Genomic DNA, 25,836 nt, shown 5'->3' on the forward strand with positions numbered 1-25,836 from the left:
AAGGTTTATCTACAAAGAACTATAACCTGCGTTTCTTTTTTACTTTTGTTAAATCTGTCACTATCTTGATTACATATAAAGATTACACCATATGACACTTCGTTGTACGACTAAGCATCGAGGGATAATGTGTGATTGATAGAAAGAAAAAGGGTTCCCAACTACGCCACTTTGGCCATAAGTGTATAAGTGTATGTACATAGTTTCAAATATTACAATATTTTGCAGCATTATAAATTCGTAATTCCTCTTTCTCTTTGTGTGTGTAGGTGTGTGTGTGTATGCGTGTGTATACATATATCATTTTCAATTGCTTATATATTAATAGAATAGATAAAATAATTTTCAAGTAGAGGGAGAAAAATTGACAGGATTTGAACCTTCGTTCTTGGAATTAGAAATTCGGACTGCTCTGCTTGAGCTAACAAGGATTCGTGCCGCCGTGCATCATATACTATTGACTACAGTTAAGAAAAACTGATAAAGGTATATAAAATATATTTTTTAATCTAAAAAAATAATGATCATTAAATAATCCCTATGCATGGATATATTTTTTTCTTAATATATTTGTATTTTATGCATAATATATCTTAACTTACAAAAAATTAAGTTGTATTAACCTTAACTGAGAATACTTACGTATCTTTACAAACGTGGAATGTCAAACGCATGTGATAGAAATAAAAAAGATGCAAAGTTTTTTATTCGTGTCACAAAACAGTGTCGAAAGAAAAGGAAAAAGGATATTAATTGGTTTTGTGTCTTAGTACAAATTTTCTTCGAATTAATATAACAATTTTTTTCTGCAGTCTCAATGTATTCATTTTTACATTTTTTGTGACAATTAAAGAAAAGGTTATAATTATCTCTATTTTAATAAGTATCAATAATTCATTTTTATTAACAATTTTCTATCAAACTTTGTATTGCAGATGTCAGGAAATAAGTGTCGTAATTGTGGCTCTATAGACATAGAGACAGACCCTGCAAGAGGCGATGCTGTTTGTACAGAATGTGGGTTTGTACTGGAGGACCAACTTATTGTCAGTGAAACTACTTTTGAAGAATCCCCATCTGGTAATATGATGGTCCTCGGACAATTCGTTGCAAATGATAGCACCGGTGGGGCTACAGGCTTTGGCGCAGGTATATTATTCTTGATACTTTTAATATAAATATACTATTTTTTGTTTTTCATTTAATGGACTTGATTTATCTATATATGTAATTATACTATATAATGAATTAACAAAGTCAAATTAATATGTTTTTTTTCTCTTTTTTTTTTTTTAGCATATCATGTTAGTGGAAAAGAATCAAGAGGTATTACGTTACAAAATGCAAGAAAAGGAATAACGCATCTCTGTATGCAGTTACAGTAAGTTTCGCAATTGATTTTTTTTTAATATCAATAATTATACTTCAGGTGACTAGATAAGTTAACTAATTATTATTACTTGTTAATATATTGTTTGTATTTATCTAATTCTATTCCCTTTGTTTATTATAAGACTCAATCAGCACTGCATCGATATATCTGTTAATTTTTACAAAATGGCATTAAGCCGACAACTGACTCGTGGAAGGAAGCAAGCTCACAATCATGCAGCCTGTGTATATATCACTTGTCGTACTGAAGGCACAGCTCGTATCCTTTAAATATACTTTTATTTAAGAAAATTCTAAATTATATATTAGCAAACTAAAAGTAGTACTAGATTTATGTATAATTATTTATTTATGATTCCTTAATAACTTACATAGATTTGCTTATTGACATCAGTGATGTTCTTCAAATTTGTGTCCATGAACTGGGACGGACGTATTTGCGGTTCACACAAGCCTTATGTATCAATATACCTTCAGTAGGTAAGTATTTATTAAATTGTTATATTTTGCATGATACATTACTTTATAGTTTTTTTATTTCAAAAATTTATTTTTTATGTAGATTTCATTTAATTAAAGTAGCCTCCATTTGAATTTAAAGAATATCTATTTGGACTTATAATGAATTCTTAAAAAATTTAGAATATATATATATATATATATATATATATATATACATACATACACACACACACATATATATATATATATTTTTATTTAACAAAATGTTATTGGTCAATATGACTAGTAAGGTAAACTTAAATAAAAAGTTCTTATAATATTTCAATATCAAAACTCATTTCTATTATGAAATGAGATAAAATTTATACAGAGATTGATAATACTTTATAATAATGATGTTCTCTTTTTTTTACTGACTAAATGTAAGACTTAGTACAATTTAAAATGTATTCTTGCAATGTTAAACTTGATAACAGATAAAATAATAATAGATTTGAATAATATTTGATTAATAAATCTTATGATACTTTCAAGGAATTAGGTCTTATTAAATAATCATTATCTATTAAATATTCATTAAATTTATTGCAAGAATAACAATTACTAATCTAACTTCATCAGCACCAGAAAAATCACACTGTTTTTTTCGGTAGCAATGATGCAGTTAATAGTTAATTTTTTTTTCTTCAAATGATGTTTACCTTTTTCAAAACCCACATATGATACAAATTTTCACAATGCATTTTTATCATTATATAGACCTCATTTCTATATATTTTTATTACGAATATTTACAATTTATTACCACTAAGCAGAAAGCAATTTCATTTCTACACATATTCTGAAAAGTATAAATGACAGATAAATCTAATGACAACAAAGATAGAGAATAATGATAAATGTACTAGTTTACAATATTGTTATTTACTATATTGAACAATTCTTGATCTCTTATCTTTTTTTATTACTTTTAATACTTTAATATCTACACTTACATACGTGGCGTATTGTACAAGGATAAACTAAACTTTTGGTTAAATTTTGATATTCAAGTAAAAAATATGACAATTATATACAAATATTAGCAAAAGTAAAAAAGAAACGAATTATTAACGTTAATTTAATGCAACGTGACTTAAAATATAAGTTTGAATATTTTCTTTTATAGAACTAAATTTTTACATATTATGCATTTACTTTTATTAGATGGGATTAATAACGGAATTATATTTTTATGTTACTTAAATAGTGACGTTTTTATACAATTTATGATAACAAATTAACAAATTATATATTTGTTATTCAACGTAATATGGACTCATTTGGTAAGGTAGAAATTGAGATAATATTGAGAAGTATTTTAAGTTATTTCAATTCAAATTAGTGTTACATCATAAAATGAGATATTTTTGACAATATTTTATAATCCACACAGTATTTTTGTTTTGTTTTACAATTATCTCAGTTATGCAGTTCCAAAAATATTCATCCATTTTGTTGAAATTTAAGATTATTATACATTGTTATGTTACAACGTATATATTTTTAAACGATTGAAAAATTGCTAATTGATTTACTACTGCCGTCATCGTAAAATGATTAATATTAATACATATTTATTTTCCTTATTGCCTTATTTTATGCTTTATTACTTTTATAATATCTGACCATTAAGATTGAACACTATTTGTTTCTAAAATAAATTTTTCTTTTTCATATGACAGCAAAAAATTATTTCTGAAAACTTTCAGATTAAAGTGCACCTGTCATACTTGCTTATTTACTAAAATCTGCAGAGTGACAATATTGCTTGCAATACATTCTCTGTTGCAAGATATAGTTGCTCATAGAGTAAAATATTCTACTAAGTGGGCATACTTTAATACAAGATCTGTGTACTAAACTATTTTCATCATAGAATATACATATCATGTGCAAATTCCCACACAGTAGAATTTCACTCTACTAAATTTAACTCGTCACTTAACAGGCCGACGAAGTGTGCATGTTTTGTTTAAAATGATAGCCACTGAATATCTACAAAATTTTTTTTGTTCGCAAAAAAAATGAAAACACTAATCAAAGTGTTACTCACATCATAAATTTACATCAATCATCTGATGGTGGTCCATAAAAAATCAATTCAGGTATCTGTCCACCTTGAACACCTGTACCATTAGTACTTTCAGAACTACACTGAAATTGAAAGTTTACACTGCCAACCGTAGCCTCTGTCATACCTTCTTGACCAAAATAACTTAATTCTACACCATCGAGTATTGCACTTGCTGTATAAAAGCACTCTGGTTCTATTTGTATAGGATTTTCAAAATACACGTGAAATGTACTGCTTGATCCATCAGAAAAAAATTTTGTACTATTTTCTGACAAGACACAGCCCAGCCTTTTAAGTTCTATTCTAACATTATAGTCCGCAGCACCAGTAGAGCTTCCGTATAAACCAAAACCAACCACAAAAATTCTTTTGTCAACACTGAACTGGATTGAGTCACATCTTCCTCTGTAGCGCCACTGATTTGATCTATAAGCGCATGATTGGAATCTATGACAAACCTATAAAGAAATTTCCAGTTCTCACGTAGATCAATAAATACTTTATTATAAGCACATAAAATCTTAAAATTTGTATACATATAGAGCAATCACAGTTAAGATCGTTTCATGGTAAAAAACAAACTATCAATACATAGTGTATGTAGATCACAAAAATTTAAATAAGGAAAAAGAAATAAAATGGAAATAATCATGTCACTTCAACCAATAAATTTTACAATTTTTATGGGAAGCCAAATTTAAATATATTATAATTAGAACATTACTAACAAAAGGATACACAGAACTACTTGAACCTATATTATTTATTTCAAGTAATATGACATTGAGGGAAATTATTTTGTGTTGAGAAATGATTGGACAATTTAATATTTTTTATGCGTACCTGAGTTTTTAATCCTTGTCGTGCTTTTGTGGGAAAGCACAGCATTGGTCTGTTACTTGCAGTGAAGTGTAGAAAAACATCTATTGTTTCTTGTTGTGTCAGTATCCCAGTTTGTGCAGCACTATTAGCAAATTCCTCTAAATTCATAGCTGGAAGTCGAATTAGATACAAGGCAGATCCTAAAATAAAGAATGAACATAACATAACTAATTCTTCTAGAAAAGTTAAAAAATATTCACCTAATAATTGTCGTTGATTCGCGGATGTGGGCTCGAGATCTTGTCTTAAACATTCTGCAGAGGCCCATCTTAATGCAGCATCCCACACATGAATCTCTTTGCAATTTAATGTTTCTCGAGATAAGACAGATTCAAGTGTATGAATGTCAATGTCTACAAAACCATCGGATCTTAGTGCCATTTCTGCCTGTGTAATAGATATCAATATAAATTTACATGAACTTAAGTATACAAATATTTGCTGAAGATATTTAAATAATATGTCATGCAAAAATGGAATACTATAATATATTTCATTTTCAATATATCCTGTTCTCTGTAAATGTGGTTAAACTTTCTCTGCTGAGATTTTTTTTATATATAATAAATATTTCAATCTAAAGATTATAATAATTATATACGCGCGCGCGAGGGCCTTGAGTAAATAATAGGTAATTCAGTTTGTTCTTATGTTTCATATCACTTTTATTTTGTTATAGTTATAAATTTTTTATTCCCGAAAAATTATCTTTGAAAATCCAAATATTATTTATAATTTTTCTATAGAATAAAGCTCGTATTTTTTCTTTTATGTTATATATATTCTCTATTTGAACTTCATAATGCTTTTATTGTATGAACCTGAAAATATATTTACTATCACAGAACTATTGTTTATTAACGAGTATATTATGAAAAATGCAAAAGCAGGGACATGTAAAATGAATATCTATTAAGTAGATAAATAGATTCTAAAAAATTTGATATTAAAAAGTTTTTTAAGCAGATAAGGAATATTTGTTTTTAAAAATGAAAACTTAACAAGTATAGTCTTAATATATCTACATTTAATTTTTTATTAAAATTAAATGATGGTGGGGACACAATACATAAATAAAATATAACTTTTATTGCGAAGCTTTTTTAGTTTCATAAATATAAGTGTAAATATACAAGATTGCAAGTAAACTACATTCATTAATAAAATAATATATCAAAAAAGATTTAAAATCTAATATTACATAAAAAATTTCAAAAGCATTTATTTTTCTATAAAGCAACATTTTTGATTAAGATTACATGTTTCTTTTTTTTTTCTTTTTTTTTTTTTAATGGTATTTTATTATTGTAGTTACTTATCTCTACAAGTTTCATATCTTCAGTACTATATACAAGTAGTATATAAAAAACAAACTTAAAAATACAATGCGACATAAGTTACAGGGAATATAATATTAACCGATTGCAACATGGATTATTAAAAAGTGAAAGCATCTTTAATAATGCTGATAATTTTGATAATGTTTGGAATCTTTATAGTAAAAACTAATTTTAATTGTAAAACAGGTTTTCCTTATCTGGTTAATTGTTAGACAAATTCTACATAATTACACCATTAGATTTTACTACTATTTTAGATAAATCATGATTGTTACTATATCTACTGTCTGAAAGATCATTAACATTTACTGTGTGTTTCATACATTCATAATCTTCTATAAAGCTATCTCGATACATCATGTTTTGTGTGATTTCTATGTCCAGTTTATTACCTGGAAAATATGGTTCACTACGCGTACGAAAAAGAGTATATGGTAATCGTTCCTTATTTATATCAATTGCAGAAGAATAACATTTAATTTCAGATAAACTTAAACAGTGCGGTGCTAATGATATTCTACTTTTGGAGCTTTCACGAGTGTCGTTTATTCTCAATTTTTTCTGATAATTATGTTCATATTGTGACTTTTTGAATTTATCCTTGATACAAACATCTTCATAAGAATAAAAATGTCGAATATGATAATCATGATCACTAAGAAAATTTGATTCATCTACCATCATGTCCAAGCTTGTATTTAAAGTAATGGTACTTAATACCTTCTGATTATTACTTACTTGAGCATCTATAACTTCCCAGCATCGTTGCATGAGGTCTGGTTCTTCAAATAGTCGAGATTGGCTTAGAAGTAAACATGCATTCTTAGCAGTCAAACTTGTTTCCAAATAATTGACACACGCACGTGCTAAGTGTGGAACTATATATTTTTTAGCAACATAAAGGGTTGCTAAAACTGTATCAGCTTCTAGTTGTACTTCATCACAGTACATATACCTGGAATAAGATTCTTTTAAAAATAGTGAAGTTTTACTATGAAATTTATAATTTCATAAGTGTTAAACACGTCCGTCATATATCTCTCTTATATACTCACCTTAACAGAGCAAGGAAAGCTGCTGGCTCTACATCTGGCACTTCTATATCTTGTTTATTTTCTGCTAGTCCACCATAAAACATGGCATAAAATACAGAACTACCTGTAGCTAAGACATACTTGTGTGCTGGTATAGTTTGTGTATGACCTGTAACAAATATCACCTTCTATTTGTAATCTAGTCAATATTTCAAATATCTTAAAGTTTGATATATAATTACAATATATTTATTAATTCTATTAAATTATAAGAAGGAAAGAACGATTATATACCTGGACTACCAACAATAAAAATAATATCTGCCATGAGATGGTTATTGAACATAGCAGCATTACGTTCACGGACAGTAGTTTTTGTTGCTTGCCAGTTAGGATCTTGTGTACAGTCTTCGGGTGATGAAAGATTCAAATGAGTTACAGGCGACGATAAGGAAGACAGTGGTGATGTAGGAGCACTAGGGGGCTGATTTATTATTCCCTCTCGTTGCAATACAATGGAAGAGGACAGAGGGCTTACCGATGGTGGAGAATCTGATACATTACTTGGAGATTCCGCTAGAACATTCACAAATTTTCTTGATTAGATTGCCATCTTGACATTTTTTTCAATTGATTCAATACACTTATCCTCTCATTTAAACCAATAACCTTTTTAATCAAAGAAATACATATCTCATGGAATCATTCCATATTACTACACGCACGATATAGTAACACATCATACACAGAAATAATAATATTTTTTATTAAATAATATAAACGAAAGTTGACGCGTCATAAAAAAAACAAATAATTTACCGTCAGTATACATTATTTCATCAATTTGATGTTAATTTTAGAGCAAATCTGTTATCTATGTTTCGACATAGCAAAAAAGGGTGTCACCAAAAAAATTGATGAATTCCGTAAAATATTTGATACCGTTATACAATAAGATGTACCGATTAAAGCGGGACATGTATGCGCATCATATTGAATAGCAAAACGTTTCGTGGTAGCGGAGCACCGAGAAACGTTCGTCTCGGTCCGTTTTTGTTCGGGTATATTCGTGCATCTCTCGGTTGCACGTGATATACATCGTGCGAAGATCAAAAGTACGAAAAAAAATATCAACGAATTTCTTTACAACAACATTGATTAAATACTTGATCATTATCTACCATTATATACGATAACTCTAATCAACATTCAATTGTTTTTTTAATCTGTATATCGATATCATCATTTAAGGCGCTTTCAACGTGGAGCGATATACTTTCGTTAAATGACACCCTAATGATTAACGTAGTCGTGTCGATGACAGGAACTATCCTATCAACATGAGTGCGTGTCACTGCTCTTAATATAATACACATATACATATATACAAAAATTACAGATGCAGAAAGCTTTTATAAATTTGTTGGATTCATTATTTTACATATTTTCACGTAATGATCAATCTAAAATGATACGAAACGAACATGCGATATAATTATTAATGGTTATTTGTAATAGTGTTGCTTTTTACGTTGTCTATATATAATGAATTATTTCAAGGTGGTGGTTATTTGTATCTAATAACACGATTGAAATTTCTAAGAAATATTAGATAATTGACCAGCCATTGTTTATAAATAAATCAATAAGAGAAAATTTCTCTCCAATATATACGGATATATATACACACACACACACACATATATATATGATATATATAGGTATATATACATGTATATTGACATCATCATTTAAACAGAATAAATTCAAAGTACTTTATCTTTTTAGTTTATTCATATAATTCTCTTACCGTTGACCCAAGCATTGGTTTGCTTGACCGTGACGTTATCTTGATACCGTTGCAACGGCTTGGCGGTGATCTTCGAGTATAAGTTAGACATCTCTGCTCTTTCTGCAAGACGAGACGTCTCTTTTGTCTATTAATTCTTCTTTTTTTCTTTTTCTTGTCTATTTTGAATCGGTGCTTAATCTCTTCAGCCGTGTCGAATGAAAAAATCACGAGAAATTTAAGATAATAAAGGAGCGTAGGTCGAGGGCCGAGGCGCCATGCCAGGAAGACGGGCGCTGGTTAGGCAATACCACACGTTACGTTTCGTCTCTGCAATCGGTCGATAATCCGAGTTAAAACGCGCATGTCTCTTTATTTAAATCATACTTTCTTTATTCTGTTATTATTTAATGTCCAAACTTTTTCAAATAATATATTTATGATCTTATTTAAAAGAAATATCGTATCGTCAATTTTGATCTTTTACGACGAACCAATCGGATGACAGTATTCCGATGAACTTAAATGGCGATATTGAATTTTTAAATTTGCCGCGTATTATACGTTTCGATTTAAATCGTGTCGCATTTACTTTTATATATTATACTTTTTTTGAATTATTATATTTTAGATCCTTGCTTGTACATTATGAGATTTGCAAACAAGCTTGAATTTGGTGAAAAAACTCATGAAGTATCAATGACTGCATTAAGAGTAGTGCAAAGAATGAAAAGAGATAGCATACACAGTGGTCGGAAACCATCAGGACTATGTGGCGCGGGTAAATTTGAATTATATATTTTTTAATTAAAAGAATATATTTTTTTAATACACGCACACATACACATATTTAATTATAATAATTATCTACACACATATATATATTTCATTACAGCTTTACTAATGGCAGCACGATTACACGAATTTAATAGATCTCCTGCTGATATTGTAAAAATTGTCAAAGTTCACGAATCTACTTTACGTAAAAGGTTATATATTATTTATTTTATGATATAAAAATAATATATATATATATATATATGCATGCGCGCGCGCATATATTTGATGTTAAGTCACCGATACTTAAAATATTCAATTTTAGATTAATGGAATTTGGAGACACACCTTCTAGTGCCTTGACTTTGGAAGAATTCATGACAGTTGATTTAGAGGAAGAGCAAGATCCACCTGCATTTAAAGCTGCTCGTAAAAAAGACAGAGAACGATTACAAAAAGTAAAAAAGAAAGAAAACAAATCTTTTTAAGTGATGGAATTGTTCCATTAATTTTTTAAATACATTATACTTTGTAATATTTGCTTTTATTAATTTCAGTTAGAAAATATAGATTCAGAAATAAATGAACTTCAAGCTGAAATTGACAGACAAATAGATGAACAAAAAGTTGGAAAAGGAAAAAAACGAAAAGATGGTATTTTAATTTACTTTGTGCAACTTTATATATATATATATATGCAATATATATTTTCTAAATGTATATAATCTTAACGTTGTTTACAGGCCCTTATTTAGAAAGTGATTATGCTGATAGATTTATTAAAGAAACTAATTTAAATATTATTAAAGGTTGCATTGATTATGAACACGTGGATTCGGATGTTGAGGAAGAATTACTTGAACGTAATAATGATACGTTATTTACAGGACTTGGTAAGATGTGTGTGTGTATGCTGACAAAGTTGATTAACAATTAATACGATTTATGTTACAACAAAATATTGTAAACCTTTGCAGGTCCTGATATTGCATCCATGGGTTTAAATGGAACAAAGGAAACGAGCAAAGAATCAAAAGATAAAACAGAGACAAATTTTGAAAATGTAGGTATACAAATTTTTGAAATATTATATTTGTCTTCTTAAAAGAAAAAATGCAAAATTTATCTGTCGTAGTCCTCCGGAGAAATTGACAGTGCTGGCATTGACGATGACGAACTGGACGACTATATAATGACAGAAAAAGAAGCTGAATTCAAAGATACTTTATGGAAAAAAGTCAATGCAAAATATTTGACTGAACAACAAGAAAAAGAAGAACGACGAAAGAAGGAGAAAGAAGAAGGTAAACCAGAGAAAAAGAGAAGACGTACTACAAAACGAAATAAAAATCAAGGTCCTGCTACTACTGCAGGTAAATTAAAACATAAGTTTAAGAAACAAAGAATACATATTTCTTTACTACACTAAATTATATATTGTTATTTATAAAGGAGAAGCTATCGAAAAAATGTTGCAAGAGAAACGTATATCTTCTAAAATCAATTATGAAGTATTGAAAAGTCTAAACGTTAACGGTCCAAGTAATCAGCAGCAGAAAGAGCAAGACAAATCACCATGTAAATCTAAGATTGAAATTAAAATGGAGATTAAATCATCAGGGTTAGTTGTTATGAAAATTTGTATACATTTTATATTTTACATGTGAAATATTTTTTCTATACTTTCTTTTTGTTTCATATAAACAGAACACCTATTTCGTTATCAAAGAATGTAACAACATCATTATCACAAGAGACACGTGCTCTAAAATCTAATAAACGACGTAAGGTAGAAATAACAAGTCCAAGAGAAATAGAAGAATCTGTGGAGGAAGATATGGCACCTCCTACACCGCCTGCACTTGATGCATCAAACGTTGGTACGTAATGATGTCTCTTCTTTATTGATCTATTCTCCTTATTAACCTTTCACATATTCACTTGATATAATTTTCTATTTTACAGTGGACGAAGCAGAAGATTATATAGACGATGCTATTGATGACCCTACCGAAATGACAGTAGGACAAATGCTTGGACGACACACTACAAATGACGATGATGATGACTATGGATATGGCTATGAAGAAGAGGATTATTAATATTAAATCTTGATTAATGCATTTTCTCCCCTCAATATACTTGTTCTCTTTCAAAGAACCACCGTTAATTTAATACGCTTATTATATTGGTTTCCTTACTTATTTTATTATACCAAACATAAATGTAATTATATATAAGTAATATATTATTTTGTTTTAGCTATATTTTTTTATACCATCGAGGTAGTTTTATTTTGTTGCAGTTTATTTTGGTATTGAGATTATTCATGAAATTGTAAAATATATTATTATAATCATGATTAAAAATTACACACGGGTATGATAAGGAATGGTATACATGTGAATAGTAATCTAATATATTATATAAATATTAAGTAATTTATTAAAACTGATTTAAACAAATTGATGTTTCAATAGTATATATATGGCTGAAAGTAAATCCATAAAAGAGCTATTTCTTATTAATTATTATGATTACTATTACTATTATTATTATTATTATATTATTATTATTATACGCACGTATTTTTGTATTAAATGTATATTTTAGAATATACCATTAAGATACTTTCCTGTTACTTACTGAAAGAGCAAATCAAATGTTATTTTTTAATTTCGCTTAAACTTGAAAATAAACATAAAAAAAATAAAACAAAATAAATAAAATAAACTAAAACTTAAAACTCATATTTTGTTCTTACGTCTTTGATACATATCACTATGTTTGCTCGTGTGGTTCTCTGTATCCAATGACCAAACGTATCCATCAATCTGGTAAAGCAAGTACTCATGGTGGTATCACTCTTGTATTCATTTCAAAGTTCAGCTTCCTTGAGTTCATCTCAAAATTCAGCAGTTTCTTCTCTTCTCAGCCAGTTTGTAATCTATTAAAAAAATTATATCAGTAGGTGTCAAATATAGATTACACAATATGCCACTATATAAAAAAGTGGACTTTTTATATTCTTAATAATAAATTTATATGATATGCTATCAATATTTTTTTGTATTAAAATAAGATGAACAATAAGTGCTCTTCGATAATCGACTGATTACGTGAGTTATAGAACAAAAGAAAAACAAAAAATGTATGGAAGCATGAATTTCAATAAACTCTATCACGCAGCACGAAGAATATAACAATTTTACTTTATTATTATTATTAGTATTAATATCGTTTGCAATTTTATTTCGCAGCCGTTGCGCAGAATAAATATATTTATTCTTGCACATATATATATATATATATGTATATATATATATATATACATATACACACACACATCGATGTACGATTTAATAATTAAAATTGTTAATGCGTAATAAAAATAATAAACTTTTTTTCTATTCTTTCAAAGTTAATTGAAAATTCCATCGATACTTTCCATTTTTAGAACAGCGTTTTCTAAATAAAATTTCACGTAAGTCACATTACAAATTTCAAACATAACAAAAATGAAAGAGGGAAAAAAAATTAAAGAAAAAAAAAAAAAAAAAGAAAAAAAAAAGAAAAATAAAACAAAATGATTACATATCTTTCGAATAAATTAGATTTGGAAGACGACTTAGAAATCACTGTTCTAAATCAACTCATTCATCGATGGGAACGCTAAAAAATTAATGAAAATCAAAAACTATAATTCAATTCACGCTTCACATTCATTTGCATTAGTTAGCGCATTAATTCCATTTTTAAATATGAATAGACGCAGTGGATCTGTAGTCATTATCAAAAAAAGAAAAAGAAAGAAAAAAAAGAGAAAAAAAAGAAAAAGGAGAGAGAGAAAAAAGAGAAAGAGAGAGAGAGAGAAGAAAAAGAACAAATACGTAATAATAATACACATAAAAAATGCGATAATTCATATTACGTAAATAATTAAAAAGATATCCACATTCATATTTATAATTTCATTTGATCAATATGCAATACAAAAAATGATAATTTAATACAATCTAAATGTAAACAAGAGTATCTATTATAACGATATTAAAATAAATATTTATCGAATATATTATTTGTACAAAGCTTAAAAATTCTATATGGTAAGATATTCATTTAAAGAAACATAAAAACAAAGTTACAAATGAACTCATCTTACTCAAAAAAGAACAAATATCTTTTTTATTATAAAAAGTAAAATTGAATAAACTGCGAATATTCGATTAAAAATCAAATTAAGATGCTAACATTTCATCTAACTCTCGGTATGCATATAATGGAATCACGTTTTTCGCAAAAATCTTCTCTATCCTCTATAAAAAGGAAGAAGCGAGCGCTTTATTTTGAATTCTCGCAATGACACGTATTTAACGATCGGCGGTTCGTAGTAACTCGAAAACGATTCAATCACAAGCCGTAAATAATATTCATATATAATAATGCCAATATGTATAGATATACATATATGATATATATATATGCCAATATGTATACATATTATATTGGCACATACCCGAAAGCATGTGCTTCTTTTATGCAGGTAAAGTAAAGGACGCACGCGTTGGACATACCTTCTTTTTCAAATTCAAAGCACGCCAGCTTTGAGCGCAAACGCAATTTGTAGAATTATCCGCATATCGCAGGTTGGACTATTCACAGCAATCTCGCATCTACGGGCGGCCACACGCATAGGTAAGATCATAATCGTTGATAGAGACGTTTCTTCAATTATCGCCATCGGACGTAGATATTCGGTAAAAACCTGCTAAACGCACTTGCCACACGCTGACATAACAAACAACGATGTTTCCGTACTTGCCCTAACTGATTAGAACATCTCTAGCTGAATTGACTGTTTAAAACTATGCATTATTATATTTAATTCTTTGTAATAAGATTTGTCATATATATACTTTGCATAGCCTTAAGGACTGTCATATCTTTAAAAGAAATATGATGATTAAGAGAATTTATGTTAACAAGAATTGTCTCCGGAATTCTTTAAACATGATTTCCACATTTCATGTCCTTAGAAATCTTCATGATGCATTCATTCGTCAATTTTTTGTTATATTGTATCATATACGTATCACCAGTATCTTTTTCCAAAAGTGGATCATGTAACTATCACATGGAAATATATTTTCTTCGTATTACCTTTCTTGATATATATCAAGTATTATGGATGTTACATGCTCCTCATTTAACAGCGACGACAATAAGTTAGGCCTGTTAAAGATACTTTATTTATAAACTAGACAGCGCAATACACGTTTGCTTATATACTTATTTTCGAATTTCGTCCAAAATCTATGATTAATTTGTTCAATCTCTATCGTACTTTTTGTATTCTTTATTGTTAATTAAATATTCATTCATTCAACCTATATTTTAAAATGAACTTCAATACACTAATTGCTAAAAATAAATATCTTTTGCGTTGAATATAATGGAGAGATTTATTGATGATTAAAGATAATTATTTTCCATAATTTTTCTTTTGCAAAACATTACATGAAATGATTATAAATGTTCAAAATATAAATCAGTTTACTTTCAGTTCTTTGATGTTCGAAAATCTTGGAATGTTTATGAAATAAAATATAAAAAATTTTAATTATAAAGACACATATATTTTGTTTGTTTAATTTTATATTCGAGAAAAAAAATTGTGACAGTTAAATTAATTAATCATGCTAACGCGTGATATAATTTTCTTTTTGCATTTCAATACTTATCTTATAAAGGTACATAAATAACTCCCGAAAGCACATTTTCTTGGTTTATTAATGAACATTCAAAACATTATTCAAGTTCTTATTTGTAAAAAAAAGATTATACAGCATTGCTTTTATAGGCTAAGTCAAGTTTTATGTATAGAACTAATGCTATAAAATATAATGAAATTATCTAAACCTACAGCATGATTATTTATGTTGCTTAAGGTACAGATACAGGATATTGTGAATATTTCCTTTAATAATAATAATAATAATAATAATAATAATAATAATAATAATAATAATATCTAAATTCGATATTATTATATTTATGACCAAAAAAAAGAAAAAGAAAAGAAAAGAAAAAAGAAAAAAAAATAAACAGGATAAGGAACATAAAATCTTAGTTTAAAGTGTTAACTCAAAAATTATTCTCGCATATTGATGTTAAAGATTTGCTCAAAAAGGAAAAAGAAGAAAATTAAAGTATTAGAATTACTTTGATATCATATCAAATGTAGCTTACTATATGTGTCGTATATGTATAATGTGTGTTGCATGTTACTATTCCTAGTACTCTTTCTCTTTGTTTCCATTGCTGAGAGATTACCATATAGTGTTATCTTTCTTTCTTTCTTTTTTGTTTTGTTTTATATTGAATAATTTACATCACCCATGATATTTCTCATTCTTACCACACCTTAAGAGTTATACGTTAAACGTTAGGTCTATCATAAGTTACACATAGTATCATCGTAATTGTATGGACTCTGTGTCGGACATAGGGCAGTTCCTAGGTATTCGAGTCCGTGCGAGTGGCCACCACTAAAAAGGCATTATTTAAAGCTGCCTTTTGCATGCGCTAGTATATGCATTAATATGTTTTTAGTACCTCGGTGGCATCGCATCTGCCGGACCTGGGAAGCTAAAAGGTCAGAAAAATGAAAAATCGCACAATTAATTTTTTCTTATGGCATTAACGTCGCAAGTAACTGATGAAAGTATAAGATGTAACACTGTTACCCACGAATAACTAAATAATAATAATAATAATAATAATAATGATGATGATAATAATAATAATAATAATAATAATAATAATAATAATAATCACGTATACGGAAATCTTATCGCTCGTAATGTTGTGTCCTGAGAAATTACATACATATATACATACATACACACATATGTACACACATAATGTATATATATAATGTGTGTGTGTATATATATATATATATGTACACACACTTTCTCTCTTTCTCTCTCTTTCTCTCACACACTACTCACTCACTCCTATTCTTTTTTTAACGTCGCAACGCATGAGATAATAACATCGCATCATTGAACGCCAAAGAAGACTATTTTCGAGTCTCGACGAAAATCGTAATAATGAGACCATTGTTGGGTCATCTTTATCATCGCATAAATCTTTTTCTTTCTCTTTCTCTTTCTCTCTCTCTCTCCCCTCTCCCTTTCCCCCTCTAATCCATATATGATCATTGTAAATTCTACTGATAATTTTCTCAGCGTGTAATTAAATGCATCTCAAATATAGCTTGAGACAAACAACTTTTTTTTCGATTTGAGCCATACATGACGATGATCATTACAAACGCAAATGGATTACTACAAAACGCAATAGTAAACGCACCTTCTTTTTTGTTGTACCAAAAAAGCTAAGCTTTCTTCGGCTTATTTTTCTTTTGCAATTATGTGAAACGCTTTCACGTGTTTTTATAATTGGAGCAATTTCGAAATAGGATTAAAAAAAAAAAAAATAAATAAATAAATAAATAAATAAATAAATGAAATAAAAAAAATTAAAAAAAAAATAAAAAAAAAAAGGTTGAATAGATACGCAACAAGTTGTTTAATAACGCTTCTTTTCTTTTTGTACGTAACGGCGCAATACATTTATTAACGAATTATGGATTCAAAATATATCATCGTCCGATTATTCACATATTTTTTCTGTCCTTTCTTTTTTCTTCTTTTAAATGAACGCTTGATTTAGATCTCACTCGCGAATCGCGTAAAAGAAGAGAGGTAGTATAGAGTGAAAATGATTAAGAAAATCAATTGAATTATGTATTTTATGAAAAATCATTTAATCCCTAACAATTTTTATCAAATAATTTACAAAGAAGATTATTTTTTTTCAGTTATTTGTGAAACTAAATCTTAATTTTATATATATATATATCTATATATATATATCCATAAATCTATCCATATCCATAGATATTCATAAGTATAGATTCATAAGTACAGATCATGTTTGAGAGACATTCGTTTACGTATAAAATTTGTTTGTAAATGATACAAACATTTTCATAGACACACTACCTCTGTTCTCTTTTACACACTCAGGAGCTAAAACATCGCATAACGATATTTATTATCCACCGTTTATTGATGAATTTTTTTTGAAATGGTGGCACCTCATATATATGTATATATACATATATACATACATACATAAATATATATATCTATGTACGTATATATGTATGCATACATATATACATATATACGTGTGTGTCTATGTGTGTGTGTACATGCATACACGCACATATATACATACACACATATATATGATCGAAACGAATCATCGCGGTAAGTGTCACACCTTATACTTTTACAGAAATATTTAACCTGGGACGAGATCTGTGATCTAAGAAAAATCGTGTTTTACGAGGAAATGAAATAAAATTAAGTAATTAAAACATGTAACGCAGAAAGGAACGAAGACGTTCTAGATCAACGATCAGTCGTTCGCATATATTCCTTTCGCTACTTTTTTTTCGATCTTATTGCGTATCGTACAATTATTTTTCTATTCGCAGTGTCGTGAAAAAATATATTATTTAAAAATAATATAAATCAAACTTACCGGCCGCCGCCACGTGGAGGAGGTCCGTATGCATCAGGTCTGTCATATCCTTCGGTATAGCTATATTAATAAACAAGTATTTGTTATTTTTATGTAAGTTACGTTAAATTACCTAATATACGCGTTAAATAACAATGACACATAACATCAATGATGAAATTAAACTAGTCATTCATATGCACAAAGTCTTACTAATAAATAATTAAAAATATAATAACTAATAAACATTATAAAAATATAAAAATTAATAAACATTATAAATGATTAACTCACCCTCCACCAACAGGTGGGTATCCACCACTGGGAACAGCACTACCAGGTCTTCTACTAAACATATCTGCTTGTGGTCCAGGACCAGTGTTATAACTGGGAGCACCGGTACTGTAGCTGGGACCAGTACTCATTGGCCTAATGAAAAAGAATGTAAACAGTGAATAGTAGTTCGCTGTTAAAAACAAAACTAATCTTTTCTTTTTGCTTTCCAGGGGTATCACGCATCAGTTGCGTTTACCAATACCTGGTTTATTTGTTTTCTATTTTTTGCAATAACCTGTTATGACATTCCTCATTATGGCATGAACATTTTGTGAGCCATTGTTGAAACGTTCAAAGCTGAAGGAGACCGCCGCGTTATTTCCAATATGTGTCTATTCGGTCACTTTTTTTATTTATTTATCTTTTTCTTTCTCATGTTTAATCAAAACTGTGTAAGAATATTTCATTGCAACTTAACAATGAAACTACATACCTCGGAACCAGCAGCACGTACAATTTTTACGTCAGTGTTCTGTTGAATATATGGTGGTTCTCACGAAACCCTTCTGCTTTGGCTTAGATTATATCGTACAAAGAATAGCAGACATCGTCATAAGACTTGAATTAGATAGTCCAAAAGTACCTGTGATGTAACTTTTCCAAATTTTCTACTAGATTACGATTAATTTCACAAAGCTATGCTACAATCACTTAGAAAAATGGACAAGTGAAGTTAAACACTATTCAATTTCCACATGCACTTATTTTCTTTTCTCTCTCCATCTCTCTCTTTTTTTTAAGCTCGTGCGTGGTCTTAAGCAGATTAGTAGTAGATGTGCAAATTTATCTTTATGAGATAATGATTAAATTATGATAACAATAATTTTGTTAGACGCATTTGAAAAAGTTCCAATGAAATGGATCATTTTAATCTTCTTACACTTAATGGCTCAAAAAGATATTCGCGTATGACCATCGATATAAGATCAATATTATCACATGCAACAATGAAACTACACTTATTACTATCATTGAGAACATTCCTTTTCTTAAAACAATTCAATGTTCCCTATGTTTTTGCAAATAGGAACATAAATAAAAATCTCTTAAAAATATAATAACTTTACCAATGACTCTCATCATATCCAACATCAGTGTATCCAGTACCATATCCTGTTGTGGCAACGGCAGCACCGCCGTTTCTCATTGGTCCGGTCGCAGCGCGATCATAATCATTTCTAGCTGTGTAATCAACTGTGCGACTTGCACCGAAATTATCCGTACGACCATAATCAACGGGACCTGGTGCACCGCGATTAAAATCTCCCGCCATACCAGTTCCAACTACTGAAAATAATATATATATACATACATACATATTTATTATTTCTTCATCTTTTTTCAATGATTTTACTCGATATATTCATTCAAATCAACTACTTAATATAATGTCAGATCATTATGATAAAATAGTTACCATAATCTGTTCTCGCTCCAAAATCTGCAGCACGGGTATAATCAGCAGTCCTGCCATAATCAGCTGTACCTGTTGGGCCATATCCTCCTACAGCAGCAGCAGGTCCATAGCCTCCACCCATCCCTGGCGCCGTCGAGGTATATCCCATCGCAGCAGTTCCCACGTTCTGGCCGTATGCTCCACGGTCGGTATACCCAGTGCCGAAGTCGGTCCCTCGTCCACTAAAGTCCCCAGCACCACGATTGTAATCGGTATAGCCAGCTGCGACGCCACCTGCAGCAGATCCATCGTAACCAACGAGTTGGATCGGAAGAACTGTAAAGCACGCCGAATATTCCAGTTGGTTTTAAATTTGAAATGAACATAGACTTAAAATCGACGTGCTATATTCTCATTGTTATTAAAGAACTCAATACAAAATTTATAGGATTAGAATGTTACTTTTTCATTATAAGAGTAAAATATAAACTTTAAAATGCAGAGTTAATTGTAAAATGGATGAGAAGATAGCATCGTCGAAAAACATAATATAAAAAATATCACTTACCTCTTCTATCATTGTATGGTCCAGGACGAGCGTCTCTACCACCGTCTCGTCCTCCTCTACCACCTCTCATTGGTCCGCCTCTTCTGTCTCCATCCCTGCGTCCTCCACCGCCTCCGCGTGACTTCCCAGTTGACTGCTCCACGTTGATGGTTGCCCCCTTGAAGTTGGAATTATGGAGCGCCTTGATAGCTGCAGCTGCATCCTCCTCTCGTGCCATGTGTACGAAGCCGTATCGATTCATAACGTCACATTCCGTCACCTCGCCGAAGCGTAAAAATAATTGTCGCAACTCATCGTTGCGACAATTTTCTGGTAACCGCCCCACAAATATTTTTGTTTTTCTCTGCAAAAATGCAAAATATCATAAATAAAGTATCTTATTCTAACGGTAAAAAGTAGTCTATGATTAAGTACATATATGAAACTAAAGTAATCATGCTGTACAGCGAAGATATGAAACATCTATCCTTGTATACACGCTTATGTATCTCTAGATACGATCATACTTCTGTAACAGCAAGCATGGTGTCTGTTAGAGAAATTATTTTAGCTCAGTTTTTTATATTACAGACTTACATTATTTATATGTTATAGACAATGCAAATTATACTGAGCTAACAAAAGCATTGTTGATCAAGTGTATCATGATTTATACAACGTATACAATATCTGTAGAATCTAATACAAAATTTGCATATTTAGATTAAACAAATGCATACTCAAATTTGCTGCATCAAATCATAGACCGCTTTGACTTACCCATCTGTATTAATGGTGCTCAATAATCATTTTATTAGAGAACAATGGTTTTATGTATAATTTCCTTATATGTATTTCCTGTAGTTTCTGGGAAGTGTGTAATTATAAAAAAATATGCATAGCTTTTTATAAAATAGCAGATTAAGAACAATTGGTAAACAAAAATAATTGATGCTTATCATTGGAAATAAATAAAATATAATATCCTAAGTAACAAATGCGCTTACCGGTTGATTAGAAGACACCATTTTCTGAAAAAAAAATAAATAAATAAAAAAATAATTATGTTTCAACATCAAATAGTAAGATATAAAAAATATAATTATTGTACTGTAGTTACATTGGCAGCTTTGTATATTACGATGCGCTCTATAAAGTAATAAGTTAGATATATAATAAATAAATGCTTCTTGAAACAAATGTTTTATCTGCATATATATAAATATTATTGCAAAGATGTATAAAAGATTTTATACTACATATAAAGATATATGTAGTATAAAAGTATATGTATATATATATGTGTGTGTATATATGTATATATATTATTGTAAAGATAGTTGTACTTTCTTTCTTAAATACATATTAAACATATAACTAGTAGAAATAGATATGCATATATTTGAATTACTTAACATTTAATGTTTCTCTAATAGTATATCAAGGAAAACTACGCTACCGGAAAATCAGAAAGCTTAGCCAAAAAATGGTAGTATTGTGATCACGTAATTGTGGAAGTGTTGGCCGAAGGACGCGAGAAGTACAATTGAATAAATGCTAGAGAGAACCCAACTTTGTTGTCAATATTTATAGTCTTCGATAATATATTTTCGTAAAACAAAATAAATATATATTTAAAGTATTAGTAAAGTACACAGACCGATTAAAGCATACGCCTTAAGAAACCTATCCTTGTGTATCCGGTCTTTGCATGTCTCCATGCAATCATCTACGTTACATTACAATACTACAAAAATGGTATGATCCCGCTCTTTTCTCGACAATCTAATTATGCTAATTATTATTAAAAAAGAAAGATTTACCATACTCACATGTAATTGCGACGTTTTGGCGAAATTAAATTAAAATAAAAAGGATGAAACTTTCGTGACGCTCTATAGCGAAACGAGGCACAAAATGGCGTCTGACGATTACAACAGTTATTGCCGTACGAATCTTTGGTCGAACCGACAGGCATACACGCTACGATCTACTTTTTGTAGTATTAAGATTCGATTCCGGTGTAAGAATACCGAATAATTCAAGTTTTTAACACAAGATGGCAGCATACACGAAATAGCCGAAAGCTTTCATACGATTGGCCGATCGTGAAAAATCATATATCTTTCTTTCGATTTTAATTGGCTTAAATCGCCGCCAAATTTTTTCTCTTTCTCTCGTTTACACGAATACTAAAAAATTTAATATTAGGTTAATTCTACATTTTTTATCATCGAATAAAAAGTTTCTGAAAAAATAACTTTGATATATTTATAAATTTTTCATTGTAAACTTATTAATAAATGTGTGTGCTGCCTGTGTGTACTGCGCAGCACGTCAAGGTCACATAATAGAAAAAAATCTTTGATATATTATATCTCATTATATATATATATATATGTACTCTCATGCGTTAAGCTACGTAAAATATATATCCTTATCAAAAAAAATTCTAATATACAACCAATGTAACAACAATATTAATTATATATAGTCATTATATTAAAATATATATAAATATATTTTCCAATATTTTATAAACTTCTGAGTTTATTTATTTATTATTTCCTAATCACCTTATATAAACGTAAGGATATAATATATTTGATCTTAAAAATATATAAATCCAATCAAAAATAAACAAGGAATTAGAACTTACTTAAAAATAAACAATTGTTGTCTTCTCTGTGATAAAACTAAATGCATTTAATAAAAGCATAAAATTTAAGAAAAGATCAGTGTCATCACAAAGTAGGTTCTGGTCCAATACCTCCAGCAAATCTATAAACAAGTGAAGATACTTCTGCTGCCAATTTGTCAACATCAGATAGATTTTCACATTCTGCATAAACACGTACTATGTCCTCAGTTCCAGAAGGTCTAGTAATATTTTATTTATATTATTTCAAATAAAAATACTAGAATGAAAATATTTATTTTTAGATGTACAAAATACCTGATAAAGCTTCTTCCTTTTGAATAGTTAGCTACAACTTTATCAATTTCATCTTGTAATCCTATTGGTGTAACACACTGTCTTTCTGCATTAGTCGTTGTAATAATATTTCTGTCCTTAACTTTCACTTTCACTTGTTTATTTGGTAGATCTATATAACTTTGTTCCCATTCAATAATACTCCATTCTTTGGCATATAAAATAGTTTCTATTAACAACATATCACTTAAGGCATCACCGATAGTCTGATTGATTATATTTATAATATGTATTAATTTTTCAGCAGCAGTACGTTCATTTTCTTTTAACCTATAATGATAATAAAATGTTAGTAAGACTGTTTGTGTATAATTTTAACAAATCAAATCTTACATAGGATTTTCTGCAGCATTTGAAATAGATTGGATAGCTGTTTCTTTGAAAACCACAGTCCCATGACCATTTGCTTCAAAATAAACACCAATATCAAATTCTGTTGCTTTACTGTGCAAATGTTTTACACCTGTTGAAACACATGCAACTGGAACTTTCTAAATATAATTTTTTAATGAAGTATTTAATTTAAAGATTACTCTAGCAATACGGAGATAAATAAATATATACCAATTTTTGTGAAATATAATTAGTTGAACCTGCATTAGCATATGCAGTTTGAACTAGGCCAAGATTTAATTGCAAAGAACTTTCTTGAAGAAGCTCTTTGATATAACCTGCTACAAGAGTAGCTATACGATCTCCATCAAGAATATGAAATTTTTTAATTTCATCTACATAAAAATAAACTATTCTATCTGCATCTCCGTCTATAGAAGCACATCTAGCATTTACTTCGGGTTGCATATTTAATGGTATTTTTTGTTGTATTTTAACATAGTCAGCTCCACACTGTAAAAAGAAACATATATATTTTCTTTTATCTTAATTAATAATATGATTTTTCAAAAAGTTATATACCATGTGATTTAATTCTCCATTTCCATCATTATAAATATTAACTTTGAGTGCAGAACCTATATATTTCTGAAATTCTTTCATAGCTAGTGCACCAACACCATTTGCCGCATCCAATTGTAATTCTGCTATATATTTGTCACTATTAAATGAATTCCTATATTTTCTCATACGTTCAAAAGCGTTTGAAAATTTAGTATAATAGCCTTTTAATGTTGGTTCTCCATAATTGCCATTAGTATTTGTACAAACAACAAGATAATGTAATTGAGGCGTAGTAACAATTCCAAAATCTTTTACAATACCATTCAAAGCTCTGATACCTGCAAGTGCAGCATCTAATAAACTAGGACTACTTTTTCTTGTATCTCTGCCTGTTATTACTGTTGCACTCACAGACATATCAATTTTTAGTTCATTTATAATACGTTGAATAACAGTTATAATATCAGTATCATTTGCATTAGCTAAATCATTAGCTATTGTTTCCCAAGATGTTTCTAACATTTCACCATTAGGATCAACTAATTTTACGCCATTATCTGATTCTACATTGTGACTAGCTGTTATCATCAATCCAATTGCAGCTATAATATAATAAAACCTTTTATTTTATATCAAATTTAAGGTTGATTAAAAGTAATCATCTTTTTTTTTATAATAATGATATGAAAATACCAAAAAACAAATTAATTCTTACCATTACATATCTTGGATCTAAGGACAGCTAAAACTCCCATTCGATAAAGTACATGCTCTAAATAATCTGCTCTATAAGTAGATTAATAAAAAATAATAATATATTTAATAATATAATATATAATAATATAATATTATAAATATAAAATTGTTCAAATTTAAATAATATAAAAAGTATATTTACTTAGTTCGAAAGCCAGAAGTTCCATATTGTATAAGCCCATTATGTTGTTTACTGTACGTTGAATTTTCTATATTCTTTATATATTGAATATTCATGATGCTTTAATGCATATAGTTATTCTGAAAAAATATTTATTTATTAATACGTACGTTTCTCGAGGAAAAAGAAGTTTCATGTAATCAATCAGAGATAAAGTAAAATCACACATGTGCGATGTGCATGTGTGTGTGTGTCTATATAATAAAAATTTGAACTATTTAAATTGTATACAGTACCTATCTGTGACAACTTCACTTGTGACAAGTGACATTTATCGAAGCTTTGTATTTGCCACGTATCGATATAACTCGAAACGCCATCTGTAATTGAAACGCTTG

The 25,836-nt window shown here is 29.0% G+C and overlaps 4 protein-coding genes across 15 annotated transcripts; 1 reads left to right on the forward strand and 3 right to left on the reverse strand.

Moving 5' to 3' along the window:
* Window positions 1-27: 27 nt before the first annotated feature.
* Window positions 28-11,907, forward strand: LOC127070822 (transcription factor IIIB 90 kDa subunit). Of its 4 annotated transcripts, XM_051009304.1 has the most exons (16): window positions 28-191; window positions 270-486; window positions 936-1,149; window positions 1,297-1,381; window positions 1,515-1,651; window positions 1,768-1,872; window positions 9,647-9,796; window positions 9,911-10,004; window positions 10,118-10,250; window positions 10,350-10,446; window positions 10,536-10,685; window positions 10,770-10,855; window positions 10,928-11,165; window positions 11,245-11,413; window positions 11,500-11,672; window positions 11,758-11,907. In XM_051009304.1, exons 3-16 carry the CDS (start codon window positions 936-938, stop codon window positions 11,892-11,894), a joined length of 1,968 nt encoding a protein of 655 aa, XP_050865261.1. In that variant the 5' UTR covers window positions 28-191; window positions 270-486; the 3' UTR covers window positions 11,895-11,907. The 4 variants fall into 4 exon arrangements, with proteins under 4 accessions (XP_050865261.1, XP_050865260.1, XP_050865264.1 ...); XM_051009303.1 differs by having other exon boundaries at window positions 28-486; XM_051009307.1 differs by having other exon boundaries at window positions 28-486; window positions 10,602-10,685.
* On the reverse strand, window positions 2,420-9,302 carry LOC127070825 (BTB/POZ domain-containing protein 6-B). Of its 2 annotated transcripts, none has more exons than XM_051009311.1 (7): window positions 9,037-9,302; window positions 7,521-7,802; window positions 7,248-7,395; window positions 6,931-7,147; window positions 5,053-5,239; window positions 4,814-4,992; window positions 2,420-4,428 (listed from the first exon to the last, which is right to left on the reverse strand). In XM_051009311.1, the coding sequence occupies exons 1-7, from the start codon at window positions 9,125-9,127 to the stop codon at window positions 3,964-3,966; spliced, it is 1,569 nt and encodes a 522-aa protein (XP_050865268.1). In that variant the 5' UTR covers window positions 9,128-9,302; the 3' UTR covers window positions 2,420-3,963. The 2 variants fall into 2 exon arrangements, with proteins under 2 accessions (XP_050865268.1, XP_050865269.1); XM_051009312.1 differs by lacking the exon at window positions 9,037-9,302 and adding an exon at window positions 8,046-8,175.
* A 680-nt stretch (window positions 11,908-12,587) lies between the features above and the next one.
* Window positions 12,588-22,650, reverse strand: LOC127070826 (RNA-binding protein 4B-like). 7 transcript variants are annotated; one of them, XM_051009316.1, is made up of 9 exons: window positions 22,502-22,650; window positions 21,677-21,700; window positions 20,691-21,033; window positions 20,144-20,458; window positions 19,794-20,013; window positions 18,685-18,819; window positions 18,412-18,471; window positions 16,408-16,440; window positions 12,644-12,739 (listed from the first exon to the last, which is right to left on the reverse strand). In XM_051009316.1, the coding sequence occupies exons 2-9, from the start codon at window positions 21,695-21,697 to the stop codon at window positions 12,724-12,726; spliced, it is 1,143 nt and encodes a 380-aa protein (XP_050865273.1). In that variant the 5' UTR covers window positions 21,698-21,700; window positions 22,502-22,650; the 3' UTR covers window positions 12,644-12,723. The 7 variants fall into 7 exon arrangements, with proteins under 7 accessions (XP_050865276.1, XP_050865273.1, XP_050865275.1 ...); XM_051009318.1 differs by lacking the exon at window positions 12,644-12,739 and adding an exon at window positions 15,565-16,340 and having other exon boundaries at window positions 20,144-20,416; window positions 20,754-21,033; XM_051009315.1 differs by lacking the exon at window positions 12,644-12,739 and adding an exon at window positions 15,565-16,340 and having other exon boundaries at window positions 20,144-20,416.
* Window positions 22,502-25,815, reverse strand: LOC127070824 (phosphoacetylglucosamine mutase). 2 transcript variants are annotated; one of them, XM_051009310.1, is made up of 9 exons: window positions 25,735-25,815; window positions 25,460-25,578; window positions 25,277-25,347; window positions 24,580-25,163; window positions 24,229-24,510; window positions 23,998-24,155; window positions 23,626-23,934; window positions 23,329-23,549; window positions 22,502-22,861 (listed from the first exon to the last, which is right to left on the reverse strand). In XM_051009310.1, the coding sequence occupies exons 2-8, from the start codon at window positions 25,552-25,554 to the stop codon at window positions 23,414-23,416; spliced, it is 1,635 nt and encodes a 544-aa protein (XP_050865267.1). In that variant the 5' UTR covers window positions 25,555-25,578; window positions 25,735-25,815; the 3' UTR covers window positions 22,502-22,861; window positions 23,329-23,413. The 2 variants fall into 2 exon arrangements, with proteins under 2 accessions (XP_050865267.1, XP_050865266.1); XM_051009309.1 differs by lacking the exon at window positions 25,735-25,815 and having other exon boundaries at window positions 25,460-25,710.
* Window positions 25,816-25,836: the final 21 nt, after the last annotated feature.

This window comes from Vespula vulgaris, chromosome 19, assembly GCF_905475345.1.
Source record: "Vespula vulgaris chromosome 19, iyVesVulg1.1, whole genome shotgun sequence".
Lineage (NCBI taxonomy): Eukaryota > Metazoa > Arthropoda > Insecta > Hymenoptera > Vespidae > Vespula > Vespula vulgaris.